The sequence below is a fragment of the Citrus clementina genome, unplaced genomic scaffold (genome assembly GCF_000493195.1).
Source record: "Citrus clementina cultivar Clemenules unplaced genomic scaffold, Citrus_clementina_v1.0 scaffold_3, whole genome shotgun sequence".
Taxonomy (NCBI): Eukaryota; Viridiplantae; Streptophyta; class Magnoliopsida; order Sapindales; family Rutaceae; genus Citrus; species Citrus x clementina.
Window position 1 is genome coordinate 865254 of NW_006262339.1, and position 14843 is coordinate 880096.

At 32.9% G+C, this 14843-nt stretch overlaps 1 protein-coding gene across 1 annotated transcript; it reads right to left on the reverse strand.

The window, feature by feature from the left end:
- Positions 1–1981: 1981 nt before the first annotated feature.
- Positions 1982–6209, reverse strand: LOC18049584 (UDP-glucose 4-epimerase GEPI48). Its single transcript, XM_006439269.2, has 9 exons — positions 5826–6209; positions 5247–5296; positions 4734–4869; positions 4478–4579; positions 4057–4284; positions 3568–3646; positions 3060–3142; positions 2535–2626; positions 1982–2325 (listed from the first exon to the last, which is right to left on the reverse strand). The coding sequence occupies exons 1-9, from the start codon at positions 6006–6008 to the stop codon at positions 2232–2234; spliced, it is 1047 nt and encodes a 348-aa protein (XP_006439332.1). The 5' UTR covers positions 6009–6209; the 3' UTR covers positions 1982–2231.
- Positions 6210–14843: the final 8634 nt, after the last annotated feature.

Genomic DNA, 14843 nt, shown 5'->3' on the forward strand with positions numbered 1-14843 from the left:
CTAAGAACTATGTCATTAATAATGATATAAATTGTTAATTATTACTACATACATGATAGTTATTGATTGTTTTTCATTTTTTTTTAATAATATAAAAAGGAATGATAGATCCATAATCATCTTTTTATAAACAAGTGTGTACAAATTAACGTGACATAAGAGATTGATTATATAAAACTATCGTGAGTTCACATGATTAAAAAATTATTATTATAATTATTTAATTACTTAATTTTTTTTATATCGCATCAGTCTGTACACACGAGTTCACATAATTAAAAAAATAATTATTATAATTTTTTAGTTATTTTCTTTATATCACATCAGCCTGTACACATGAATTTATACAAAACTATTATACTAGTTATTGGTTGTTTTCTATTATTTGAAAGAAAAAATAATTAAAAATTAAATAAAATCTAAATCAATTCTTTAATTCTTTAATTCTTTTAATATTCAAACTCAGTTTATCAATTAAATAAAACTGTTTAAGTACTATTGAGTTAATTCCACGGGCACGTCAAAATTATTGACAGAGGACATCTTGTATTCGAAACTTTTATAAGTCTAAAGTAGGACAAAAAGGTTCGATTTGCAAATTTTCGGTGGACTTTTTCTCGGGCCCAAACAATCATAAACCGGAAACTCTAGTGGTATGTTTTCAAATTTCGAATTGTAAACTACCCGTTGGGACCAAACGTGGCCCACAAAACTTGAAATCAAGATGCCCCTCAAGACATGAAAATCAAGGAAAAATCCATTTAGTCCACATATTTTAAAATTAATTTTTATATTTTTTAAAATATTTTAAAATATTCTTATCATTAAAATATTGATATTTTTACTGTTATTTTTTATTTTTTTTAGCTTACTTTTATAATATTATTATTTTATAATGATTTTTTGTTTGGATATTAATAAAAAATAATAATTAAATTATCAATTTAATCCTAAAAAAATTATATTAATTTTTAATTGTCAAAAAATAAATTGTTACTTTTTTATTTCTTTTGGCTTACTTTTACAATATTATCATTTTATAATAATTTTTTTGTTTGGACATTAATAAAAAGAAAATAATTAAATTACCAATTTAATCCTAAAAAATAAAAAATTATATTATTTTTTAATTGTCAAAAATTGTATGCAAACTACCAAGTGTGCAAATGGTGCTTGCAAAAAAATTAATATAATTTTTTATTTTTTAGGATGAAATTAGTAATTTAATTATTATTTTTAATTAATGTCCAAAAAAATTATTATAAAAGGGTAATATTGTAAAAGTGAGCCAAAAGAAATAAAAAGTAACGGTAGGGGTATCAATACTTTAACGGCAGGAATGTTTCGAGACATTTTAAAAAATACAGGACTAAACAAACACTAATATTAAAATATAGAGACTAAATGAGCTTTACCTTTTCAAAATTTCAAAGCTTAACATGTACTTAGATAACATTGTAGCTCACTCTATAGCTAAGTTAGCTTTAAGAAAACTTCACTCCTTTATATGGCTGGATGAAATTCATGTTCTGTGTTTACTCGCTTCTTAAATAATGAAAGGCGTACTTTCTTTTAAAAAAAAAAAAAATTCCGAATTATTTTCAGATTCCTCCGTTAAAGTTTACCGTATTTTCAGTTCAATATTTCCACTTTTCTCTCATATCATTTGTGTTCACATCTTTGAACTGTTCGTTTATCAAGAAAAGATCAAAATACCAATGTTTCTTAAAGATACCATCCGATGCTATAGTTTTCAGTACAATTAATTTGGTGGGTGTATCCCTTTTATACTCATCTGAAAAAATAAGTTCATTATAAAAATTTAAAATTTGAAAATTATTTTTTTACTAATTACTTTTTCTCTCGAATAAAATAGAAATGACGGTAACTTCAATGTCTTTGCCTTTCGTAAATAACAAATAACGAAAAGCCGGCAGAGAAGATAACACAACGGAAACAGACTTTTGTGTCGACGGAACCATTGCAAGAAAGGAAGAAAATCTTTAAATTAATAAGCTGAAAATTTGAAGACCAATAATCAACACACCAATGACACTGTTCCAAATAAGGGAATGCCTAGATAAATCTTCACAGTAGAAGATTGTATAGGGGACCTTCTATTGTTGTACAATACCACAAGGTTTTTCAGCTTAAAAATCTGATAATTAAGTGTACAGAATAGACACTGTATATTGCGAGGAACTACTAATAAGGATGACAAATGACAGTTATTAGCTAGTCGAGTTGGAAGATTCATAGCCATAAGGGTTCTTGCTGGCCCAATTCCATTGATCCCTACACATCTCGTCAATGCCATATTTTGCCCTGCAAGGACAAATGATAATTGTTAAACCATCATCAGACTTCAATGTAAAAAAGGAAGAACTTTGTGTGAAAGTTATAGGCGCCTAATGGGAATGTGGTTTGCAATCAATAATACACAACAGATTATCTTCTAACGATACATCCAATAGTAACATTGATTGCATTACCAGCATTGGTAAACAAAGATAGACACATGTATAAGTACTTACTTCCAATTCAATTCACGTTCTGCCTTTCCTGTTGATGCATAAACAATTTCTGCGTCACCGGGTCGCCTCCCAGACTTTACAAGAGGAATTTTCTGATGCAGAAAACAATAAGCACATTGAATTACAACACACAAGAAATAGTAAATATCAGACAATTTTATATGGCTAACACTCTTCTGATTCCATGTTAAAAACATTCATGTAGCCATAGCAAGATGAAACATTTGACTATTTCATAGCCATCGCATTAGTTTGTGTTCTATAAATTTCAATGGACTTGGCCATAACAACCTCTCAACCCCAAGACTTCTCAACCTCTTATCTAAAAACTGCTCGTTTTTACAGGTCCATTTGACTTTAAGCCTTAAAGAGTAGCAAAAGCTTATGCTTTCAAATTTGATAGCAATACTAATTCTACATGATTACCGCATGAACCTTCAAGAATTTACAAAATACAATCCAGAAGCGAAACAAAAGTTTCCATCGGTGAATAAATAATATACAGAACAGGGCAAAAATGTGTACCTTTCCAGAGGCTTTTTCAAATGCTGCAACCATCTCCAAAACTGATGTCCCTTTTCCCGTTCCCAAGTTGTACACCTCACAACCTGTAAAAACCCATCTCATCAGTCATAAGAATTGATGCTGGAAGTTCACACCATGACAAAACTCAAAAAGTTGAGTTCTTATATCTACTCTTTCCCCCAAAAAAGCAGCTATTCCTTGATAATTGTATTTCAGAATTCAGGGAAATTTAACAGACCATAAATGATAAATAAAACCAGATTTCTCACGGTAGGCAACTATTTGTGTAGAGGAGTTGAAATGTGACACTACGAAACCATGAATAAAACCATAGTAATCTTCTATGTGGCTTTTAATTAGGGAATTCTTACTAAACATAAGATGATGAGCTCAACTCCAACGGTATGGAAAAATGATACGGTTATGATACTAGCATGCAACTTGACAACAAAATTTGGTCTATTGTGTAGAAGTACAAAGAAAAGTATCAATTTTTTTTAGCACATACCTATCTTAGGATCATCAAGCTTATGCAATGCAGCAATGTGCCCATCAGCTAAGTCAATAACATGAATGTAATCACGGACCTGAGAGGAGATAAGTTCCATCAAAATCAGTTCTCGACCAGAAGCAAGAAAATGAACTATAAGTTCTGCAAAAGATGTTCTAGTATTGAAAATAATAACACAGCTTGGAAAATACTTTCAGGACTCGAAATCTTGAAAACAAAAACTTCGTAAACATTCCATGTTGTAAACTAGTTCCATGCTGATAAAACCCTGAATAATTGTGATCAAACTAGTATATCAGTATAACAACAACAACAACACACACCGAAAATTAACAAGAGTTTCATCTAGAAGCAATTGTATGAAAGCCTCACATAATGGATCTTCGCCAGTATTTAATGCTGCATTAAAATGAATGAATCCCAAAAGCGTGACATGCATTCACATATACTGCAAGTATATAGAGGCAGCGTCCTAAAACAGCTTACCCCAGTACCATCCTTTGTTGAGTAATCAGTTCCAAATACTGTCAGCTCTGGACGCCTGCCAACAGCAACTTGAGTGACGAAGGGCATGAGATTGTTTGGAATTCCACGGGGATCCTCACCAATTTTGCCACTTGGATGTGCACCAACAGGATTGAAATATCTCAGCAATATGATCTTCCATTCAGAGTCTGAGCGGTGGACATCACGGCAAATCTCTTCAATGAAAAGCTGGATGATCAACCTTGTCAGAGATCATAACAAAATAACACAAAAAAGAAAAGAAGTGCTTAACCAAGGCACATACTCAAGACACCCTGCACAGTGAAGCAGCCTCAATATAACCAATACAAAAAGTTGATTTCATTCTTGATATGAAAAGAAGCAACTACATCTCAGTTGTTACGGACAATGATGGACACACCTTGGTACGTCCATAAGGGTTCATTGCCTCTAACGGGAACTCTTCTGTACACGGAACCACCTTTGGCCAGCCATAAACAGTAGCTGATGATGAAAAGACCAGCTGAAATGTTTCCAATTGAAAGATTGATTAAGTTACTGATGCTAAGATTCATAATTGAACAAAATCCTTGATACTAGAAACATGAATGTGACTGATGAAATTTTCAAAGGGAATCCTATAATCATCACTAGCAAATTAGGTATTAGTGGCATACATTTTTGCAGCCATGTGCTGCCATAACTTCCAAGAGAGTTATGGTTCCAATAAGATTGTTGTCAAAATACAGCAATGGTTTCTGCACACTTTCACCAACTGCTTTCAGTCCAGCAAAATGGATGACAGCATCGAACCTTTGTCACAAAGAGGACAAAACGTAAGCTAATAAACAAAAATCTTCTCATTTGCTTTATTATTATTATTATTATTATTTGATAGATGTTTATTGTCATTTACATATAAATGTGATTAAAGCAATAACTAAAACGATACTAAAAATTTCAAATTGAATTCCAAAGATGAACCACATGGAAAAGAATGCTCCCAAGTAGACATTTTCACATTGCCAGCTAAATGAAACTGATAGAGAATATAAACAGTGACAACTCATGCCACCAAAAAATAATAATAATAATAATAAAAAAAAACCCATAAAGTATTAGGCCTCAACTTAGTTATATAGTGTCAGGCCAATTAGCATTATAAAACATAAAGATCACCAGAGCAGTACTTTGTTTTGGCAAACAATGCTTCCAGCGCTGCTTTGTCTCGGAGATCCAACTGCAAGTGAAAGTGAAAATTTAAAAATCAGGACCATGACTCTGTAAATTACAAAAGAAAATTTAGTTCAATTAATTACACGTTTAATTCACTTCACAATAAAAAACGGCATGATTAGTCAATCCCCAAGATCAAATAAAATCAAAACGAATATCCCAATGCATAAGCCGGGCACCTCTAATACAATGAACCTTAAAAAAGAAATTTAATAAGTTTTAAAACATAATCATCAGTGATCACATGGTTCACAAACGAAATTAGAACATGCGCCACACACAGCATAGAAATAACACATGATTGACAGCACAGCCTCGAGCACGCGTTTTCAACTAAATAACAAACTAGTGATAATTAAAACACAGAAAGTCGATTGGAAAAAGCTAAAATTTTGGCGCGAGTAAACAGCTATCTTAGGCAATTTGCTAACAATAAATTAAAAACCCCGTCGAAAAGATTTTCAATATTTAGGTAAAAAGAACAAAAAATAAACGGCAGCGACGACAACACGACAACAACAATGACAGCTAACCTTATGAAAGGTCATGTTGTCGCCTTGATTGCCAGCGAGTTCTTTGACTTTTGCGACGGCGATTTCCGAGGCATTATCGAGATTGTCAACGACGACAGTTTTGTAACCGCCTAACAGCAACTGAAGCACGGTGTGGCTTCCAATGTAACCGGCGCCACCGGTCACCAAAATGTTCTTAGCCATGGAGTCTAACGGAGAGACCAATCAGAAGAACCAAAAAAAAAAAGGAACAAAGTACACGAAAAATTGAAGAAACGGGGGAATTACGAAGGAAGTGATGAGACTTGGGCTTGGCCTCGCGCTCAGAGAAATTTAAAGGAAAAGAAAAAAAATGAAACTGACGAAGAGCAGAGGGAAAGAGGGGCGAATTTATAGGGAATATTGGGGGTTGGCTAATTTCAATAAGGACGAAATTCTATTAAGGGGAGATTTTGGTTTCAACGTCTAGCGAGGGGATGACACGTGGAGGTGTGTGATTAGTTGTGCAGCGGTAAAAACCGTTGGGTGTATGTGGCATGTAACAGGGGAGTTTGAGCGGATCATGTCGAGTTTCTGGCACTGGATTGACTCAAGTAGCCTTATCTTTGCTTCTTATCGACCTATGTGTGTCTCCGCTTGCTGGGTAACCGCTTAGGGGTACTTTCGTCTACACGGTGGGTTTTCTTGAAGTTGCTATTCGAATCCTGACCTTTCTTGAGACGCGGTGGACTTTTTTTAGCTTTTTGATCCCTTTGAGACTTGAGTTGAGAAGAGAAATTTTTTGACTAACGTGTGCTTATGGCATTATTTTACTATTTGCGGTGAGTTTTGACGGAATTAATTGATTAACTAAATATATCAATAAATCTTTTCATTTCTAGAAATTAAGATCTTTATTGGCGGAGAGTTTTTAAGAAATTAATTGATTAATTAAATATATCATTTATAGAAATTAAGATCTTTATTTGCGGAGAGTTTTTAAGAAATTAATTGATTAATTAAATATATCAATAAATCTTTTCATTTCTAGAAATTAAGATAGGAAAAATTTTATTCGATGTACATAGAGGTAAATCAGATCTATTTTGAAACTAATATTATCACCATATCGTAAAACAGTAATCTACTCCTTTTTTTTTTCAAATTTATTTAGTAAAAAACTATACCAAGTAAAGTCATTTATAGGTATAAATTTCAACAAACAGGTGGGCGAGACTGAAGAAATATTAAATTATCAAATTGAACCTAATGAAAGAATCATTGAAAAGGAGGGAAAAAAAAATTAAAGGAATCCACACATTATTCATTAATTTCATTGATTTGCGACACTAATTCTTTTTGTGACAGTGACGGAAAATCCACAAAATTATAGTCTCACCCAGATCTCAAATGCCATAAATAAAATTTGCTACTTTACACGTGTGTATAACGGTGGAAGAGCATGACACGGAAGTGATCAGTTCGTGCTTTTCGCATGAAATGCCGCTGGAGCCAAGAATATGGATGCTTTGAAAACGAACAAACAAAACGTGGGTTGCTTTTATTGCTGGATATATTCCAACTATCGAAAGTTTTGACCCTTTTTTTTTTTTTTTTTTCCTGTACAAAGTTCAGCCATTCAATTAACTTTTTACAAATAATATGATAACTGGATGATGCATAAGACTTGTATATTTGTTGCTTTTTTATCTTATATTCTAAGAGATAAGGTATACTTTTGTCCTTTTTGATAAGCTCGGTTTGATTCCAGAATTTCTTCTATCAAAAGGACACATCATACATAAGAAAAGGAATAAGAAAGGAATTTTTCTTTTTCTAATGAATTTTTTTATTGGACCTGCATTCCACCGACCTAACGACCAAGAGCTACGAAGAGATAAAATAAAGAAGACGGTTAATGTCATTTTTAAATGAGCTAACTTTGCTCCGTGTGTTTAGTTGGACCAGCAGCAAGCCTTTGATAACCTAGAGCACAGGTGATTTGATGAGCGAACGACACGTGCTAATCTCTTGTTTAATTAAATAAATAATAATAAAATAAAAAAAGAGTTAAAGGTCAGCTGAGAAGATGAGAATGTGGACTAAAATCTGCAGCCTGCACGCAACCTAAGTGCAACTTTTTATTATAAAATTCCCTAGCGAATACTTTATGTAGTAGAAACGTTAAAAATATATATAAAAAAAAAAAGATGATCTGTATTTTCTGTGCATAACATCATTGGCTTTCATACGTAAGAATTCTCCACTGTTTATACAAATCTGAAATCTGTTTGTCCATGTGCAGCACTTGGCCACTTACAAACTAGGCAATTATAACCAACTGGGTCCAGTGGTCAGGATCTTGTACTTACAACTGTAAACGCAGCGATTTGAGTCCCCATAATATATGTAGGGGTTTATTTTTTTCTTCAATTATTAAGTGAAGACAGTCTTCTTCTTAGTAGACACCCCTCGAATATTAGAGAGGGTAAAATCTAGACAGTATTATATAAAAATTAATGTAAATTAGTAGACACCCCTCGAATATTAGAGAGGGTAAAATCTGGGCAGTACTATATAAGAATTAATGTAAATTAGGTCTAGTAATTATCTGATTGTAAATATTAGTTGTAAATCTCATATAATATGAGTTGTAATCTGAGCATTAGTCTCGTGTAATTAAAAAAAAAAAAAAACAAACTAGTCAATTATATCTTTTAGGGTGGATTAAATATGCAACCCTTGGTGGAGCATAATTTCAAAACTAAGCAAAGCTTATTTTCTTGCGTCAAAAATGTGCTCGAATCTGGTATTTAAAGACTATTCTGTGGGCATAGCTTGGGAATCTTTCTGCCTCTTCATTTGCTTCAGCTTGCAGCCTCCAATCCTGCATCAAATTAAGGAGAATAAAAAGCAAAACTTCATGCCTGCTGCTGCTGCACAAGAAATCATGGAAGATTAAGAGCAATTGCTGAATCATTAAGATCATAATAAAAAAAGAAAATATCAGCAAAAGCATGCCTAGATCTAGGGAAATATGATTCTATCCTCTGTGTGCGCATTTGGTTTACTTTGTTTATGTGAGGAGTCAAGTGTGCAATTTGCTACTTAGAGAGAGTGGTCCCAAGCAATTTCATTCTTTTTCTGTACATATATTCTCGTGAGTTTTGCTCAAACAGTCTAATCAAGAAGTTTCTCATTTGTCTCTGCTTAAGTGTCGGAAGATCTATATGATAACACCCCCAGGATCCGGCAAGATTTCAATCAGCGAACTCTGTACTCTAAAAAATGACAATTCTGAGAAAATTAGACTTTCTCACATCTTATTTATTTCTCAATTCTTCCTCTATGCCAAAATTTTTGTATCAACAATGGGTACAGCTACGTTAGCACAGGCGGTAATGTACTCCCAATTTTGTTAGTTTGCGGAACAGCCTTTAGATTTTCACCCAAGACTTGCAGTCAACAACTGTAGTTTAAAATTTGAAGAACACTTAAAATTACGGGCTACTGTGAGAGCCTGGCACTCTAGAATTGGAACAAACTTGATAGTTTTGCAGCAAGTTGAGTGATGAAGTAAATCCGGTTAGAATGTGAAGTAAAAACTTCAACTTTTTATGCCAACCATGCATCCATCATTTGCGTGCCAACAAACCTGACCTGGATAGAGTTTCAGTTCCTATACATCCGATCACCTTCCTTCGTGAAAGTTGTTCCTTCTTCACCTCCATGTCAACACACTGCTACACCGTCTACATCCCTTTAATTTATATCCTGACAAATCAACTTTTCAATGATGCCGAGCACTTGATACTTCCTAATTAAACTATCTCAGCCGTGATTAGTTGTTTCTCTTGGCCAATAAAAGCTGTCCTGGACCGTTATATTGCCATTCTTTTTTTCATTTGCTTCTTTGAATATTTGGTGATATCAGTTTTGCTAAGGAAGCACAACCACACATTGGATCCAAGAGCCTTGATCAACCAGCACTTTGAATGATATTGACGCGTCAGCAAGCTGTGAAAGTCAATGCCAGCTTACCAGAAGTTCATTAGTTCGTTTAAGTTGTAATTTGTTAGGTTATAATTCATTTGTGTCTATTAAAAATCAGATCTAGAGTAGAAATGTTTTCCTTTCCATTGTCTCTGCTGCCAAACAGTATCAGTTTAGTCTTTTTATGTTGTGTTTACTTGCTGGAGTGGGAGTGAGGAGTGTGGATTCCTCCTACTTCAGTGTTTACTTACTTAAAATGGGGAGGGATTGGGAGTTCCACTCCGTGGGCCCCACCCATTTTTGGAGTGGGACTCCCATTGGTCACTCCCACCTCTCCCATTTCTACCTTTTTTTATTTTATTTTATGTTTTATAATTAATAAAATAAAATAAATAATATTATATTTATTTGAATAATAATATTATATTTATTTAAATAATAATATTATATTTAACTAAATAATAATTTACATTGATTCTAAGTTAAAATTATTTTAAAATAATATTATTATATTAATAGAGAATTAATAAATATAATATTATTATATTTATTTTAAAAATAATAGTACTATATTTATTTAATATTAATAATAATAAGTACTTTATTCTAAGAAAATATTAATTTTGTACTAAATAATATTATATTATTATTTTATATAATAATAAATTTAATATATTTATATTAAATAAAATAAAATAACATTTCATTTTATATTAAAATTACAATTAATAATTTATTGTTCATAATTAAGAATATTAATAATTATAATAAATTTACAAATATAATAAAATAAATATTATTCATTAAATATATTTTTTATTAGTTTTGTAATTAAAAACTATAATTCTTTAAATAAGGATAAAATTGTAATTTGAAACTATTTACTCCCAATCTAAGACAAAGTAAACACATAAATTGGATTCTGATCTCCATTCTATGCTTCCATTCCAGTGTAAGTAAACAACATACTCCCACTCCCACTCCACACTCCCAATCCTAAGATTTTCACTCCCCAGAATTCTCAATCCAATCCAAAAAGTAAACTCTACCTTAGTTTTATTACCAGTTATAAACCTAAACGCTGCCCTTATGTTTTAACCGGTCTTCTGCTGCTTCGCTTGGTTTTCTGGTTGCCACACTTTCAACTTGCTATTTACCGAATTGGCCATTGGATTTCATTGTTTATACTTTATAATCCAACACGCTGGGCCAACTAGGCGACAAAGTCAGGGGGATGTAACCCCCGGGCAACTTAGTCGCAGCCCCTATATAAAATATGTGAATATGTTGCACATACTGCATTAACTGATATTGCTCACTGCTTCACAGAAGAAATCTGACAAATAGCATATAGACTTAACTTACGGCATTATTGAAGAAAGTATTACATATGTGTAGGGTGGTTCCCTTCTCATAACCAAAATATTCCCTTGCATGATAAATGTCAGTCAGCTGAATCCGTCCCATTAGTTAATCATTTGAAAGACCCCTGATTGAAAATATTTTATGAGATTTGTTCAAGCAAATCCAACAAAGAATTGGATTCAATACAATCCAAGAAAATTGTTAGATGACCAATTGTGTTTCTTGACTAAGAAAAAACACAAAAGACCAAGAAGCAAACAAGAAAAGATGATCAAACAGCAAAGGAATGAAACCCAGAAAATAAGGACAATCAAACACAGTGCACAAAGCAGAAAATTCGATCTACCAGAACAGAGCTTCAAGCTCTTTATTATTAACATAATTGAATGCAAGTATACAGAGGGAATTACAAGCTTCCAATGACTCGCTTGCATCTAAGCTCTTAAGGCTACATTTGGGACGCATGATGAACTATTATTAAGACTAGATTGACTTAGATTAGATTAGGTTGGATTACATATAAGACTGTCTTTTATTTGGTATAAAGTTAGTCGGACTAGGTTAAATTTAATAAAGTTATTAACTATTTAAATAGTATAACTATTTTAAATTATATTACTAATTTTTAAATTTTTTATTTTGTAAATAAATTATTAAATAAAATTTTGATATTTAATCCTATATTATTAAATTAAAATTTTAATGTTTGTATAAAATTTTAGTTTAAATAACTTACAAAATTAATTTTTTATATGTATTTATATGAATATTAGTATAAATAAACATAAAAAGAGTGATAAATAAGATTTTATCCTAAATTGAAATAGGGAATAATAGTTTCATTACTTTTGGATTAAAGTTTGGACTAATCAACTAGTTACGACAGCCAAACATGTCTAAGATTTGATTAATTTTTTTATCCCAAAAATTGGTCAAATTCTACCTTTAATCCTAGTATCAAAACATGGCCTAAATTTTTAAAGAGTTGTGCCCTAAAAAGATATGGCAACAACCAGTTAAAAGACCTTAAAAAGTCAAACTTTGGCCAACGACTCTGCCAGAGAATTTTCTAGTAATTAAAAAAAGCCTAAAAATGTCTTGAAACTATATAAACATACACCCAACACTAGATTTCAATCATACATCAACAATAGATTCTTAAGAAGACACATTTGTTAATCAGACTTTTACATTCCTTTTCAGAGAAAAGGAATTTTTGGTTTTATAATTCAAAATTGTCTTCTTCTTTTTTTCCTTTGAAAATGAAAGTGATATCAAGTCTATCTTTCTTCAGCCGATTATTTCAGATCCTTGGTATGAGTCTGAAGCAATTCATATTGAGATGAAAATATTTCTTCGATCCACTAATCTTTGTAGTTCAAACAGTGACTCAAGCAAAAACTTAATGTGATATTCTGCCGTCTTTGTAGTTCATCCCTCATTTCGCCAAGCTACTTGGATATCAGTGTATGCCTCCTTGTCAATCATCTTAACAAAATTATCTATATAAGCAGAGACATCAGTTGGCTTGTTCTCTAGAAATGCCTTTAGTTTATATCTGTTGCCTGGGAAGCTCAGTAGTAAACGCACTACTTTTTTTTTTGTAATATCGAATTTATCAGCTTGTCATTCTCTTTGTCAAAGAATTTAAGTCCTTTGCTGTCTCTCCCGCCCAAAGTGGCAGCAAAATGTCATCTGCTTCTGAGGTGTAGATCACACTGCACTACTTGTTCATAAAAGCGGAGCCTACGCAGTCGCTTCTAATGTCGCTCGCCATTATGTAGCCTTTTGGAAGTGCATTGACGACCAGTTGTCTGGCGGTAACACACTTTAAAAAATTGAATCTTCCCATCACTGTACAATAAAATAACAAAATAATAATGATAAAATTAGTAATTCTTGTCAACTTAAAAAAAAAAAAAAAAGACTTTTAATTTCATACTGTTATTGTTTTTTTAGCAGGTGATTGACCTTTGCAAAATGCCACAACTTTGTTATTTTGGCAGGGAAAACCAAATTCAGCTATTGTAAAATACTGTTCTTGTTTCATCAGCAGAAGATTGGCCTTTGCAAAATGCTACAACTTCGTTATTATGGCAGGAAAAACCAGATTCACTTATTGGATCGCACGAGAAAACAGCTAATGTACAAAATGTGTGTTGACCTTTGCTGTTAACTCGAATCAAATGGACAAATGGTTACTATTAGAATAGTTCAAAGACCCTAAAACGACACTAGAACTATAGAAGTAAAGATAACCAAAGTTGTAATTACAAAGTAGACTTATACAAATTTAGCTAGTGCTCATAGTTGAAGTATACTGTTCTTGTTTCTTCAGCAGAAGATTGGCCTTTGTAAAATGACACGGCTTCGTTATTATGGCAGGAAAAACCAGATTCATTCACTCGATTTCACTAGAAGACAAAATGGCACGGCTTCGTATACGCCAGTATCGTATGGCGGTACCACATTGGAAGTTTGTGTTAGACAGGAATCATCAGCGAAATAAATACAATTTGCTTTGAAATAATTTCCTCCTGCAGCAACCAAAGATTTTGAAGTACGCTTGCCCAATAAAATTGCATGATTGCCGATATTTGTCACCTCAGCCCATTCTTGCATATTCCAATCCAATTTGTAGACCTCGAACGCACACGTCCCACTCACCCAAATTACATATCTTGAAACAAGCAGCAAGTCGCCATTCAACTCTAACAAGTAGTTAGTCATCGTATTGGAATACTGCTGAAATTGATGTTTCTGAACCGGCAATGCTTCAGTTGAAGAGGGAGAATGATGATGAAGACCAAATTCAAATCTTATACGATAGATGGTACAACAATCACCGATATAATAAAAATTACCCTTATAAAAAACAGTATCCTTACCAAGACAACAGTCGCTATAATCGTAACAAGGGGGCATGTGTTCTTGTACCTTGGTCCATGACGATGTGTCTCCGGGTCTGCACATGTACGGGACATTCTAAAGCAAGAACTAGGCAGTTGGGATCTTGAGGGCGTGCAGATGTGATCACTTTCAAGCCGTTGAGTGTGCAGAAGGATTCTGTCTCTTGTGGATGTGGTGGTGGTGGTAACTCGACTTTGGACTTGGTAAAAGGATTCCAGAGACAAATATTTTGTGTTGGACTTCCAACTGTTAGCAGCCATCCAAAGAATGTACTCGAAAACCATCTGCCCTTTAATTCTTCTGGCAATGATATTTCATATGTTTTATTTGTCTGGGGTTTGAAGAAGATGCAAGATTGAGTGTTTGTGGGAATTTTATATTCGTTGTAGTTGGAGAGCAATAAGAAAGGAGGGGATATCAGTTTGAGTTTCTGAAAATCCGTTTTAATGGCAGATCGCCATGCCAGACAGACTGCTGAACATCTTGCGATATCATCCCAATCTGTCAGGTTTTGGAAGACAAGGAATAAGAGTTCACTTGGAATACTTGATCATGAGAAAACCGGCGATGCCATAACCCATACCATTGACAAAGCGAAATACAACGTCCTGTCACCGGTGCGTGGAGGATTATTTTTTGTTTTTTTTTTACTCTTTATTTATAGAATTTGAAACAAACACGATTAGGGTAAGCCGCATTAAATTAAATAATTAATGAATTTGGATGTCCTTCTAATTTAATCTTTCTTAATTTTAGAAGGAGATTTTCATAAATGTGATTTAAATAATTTTA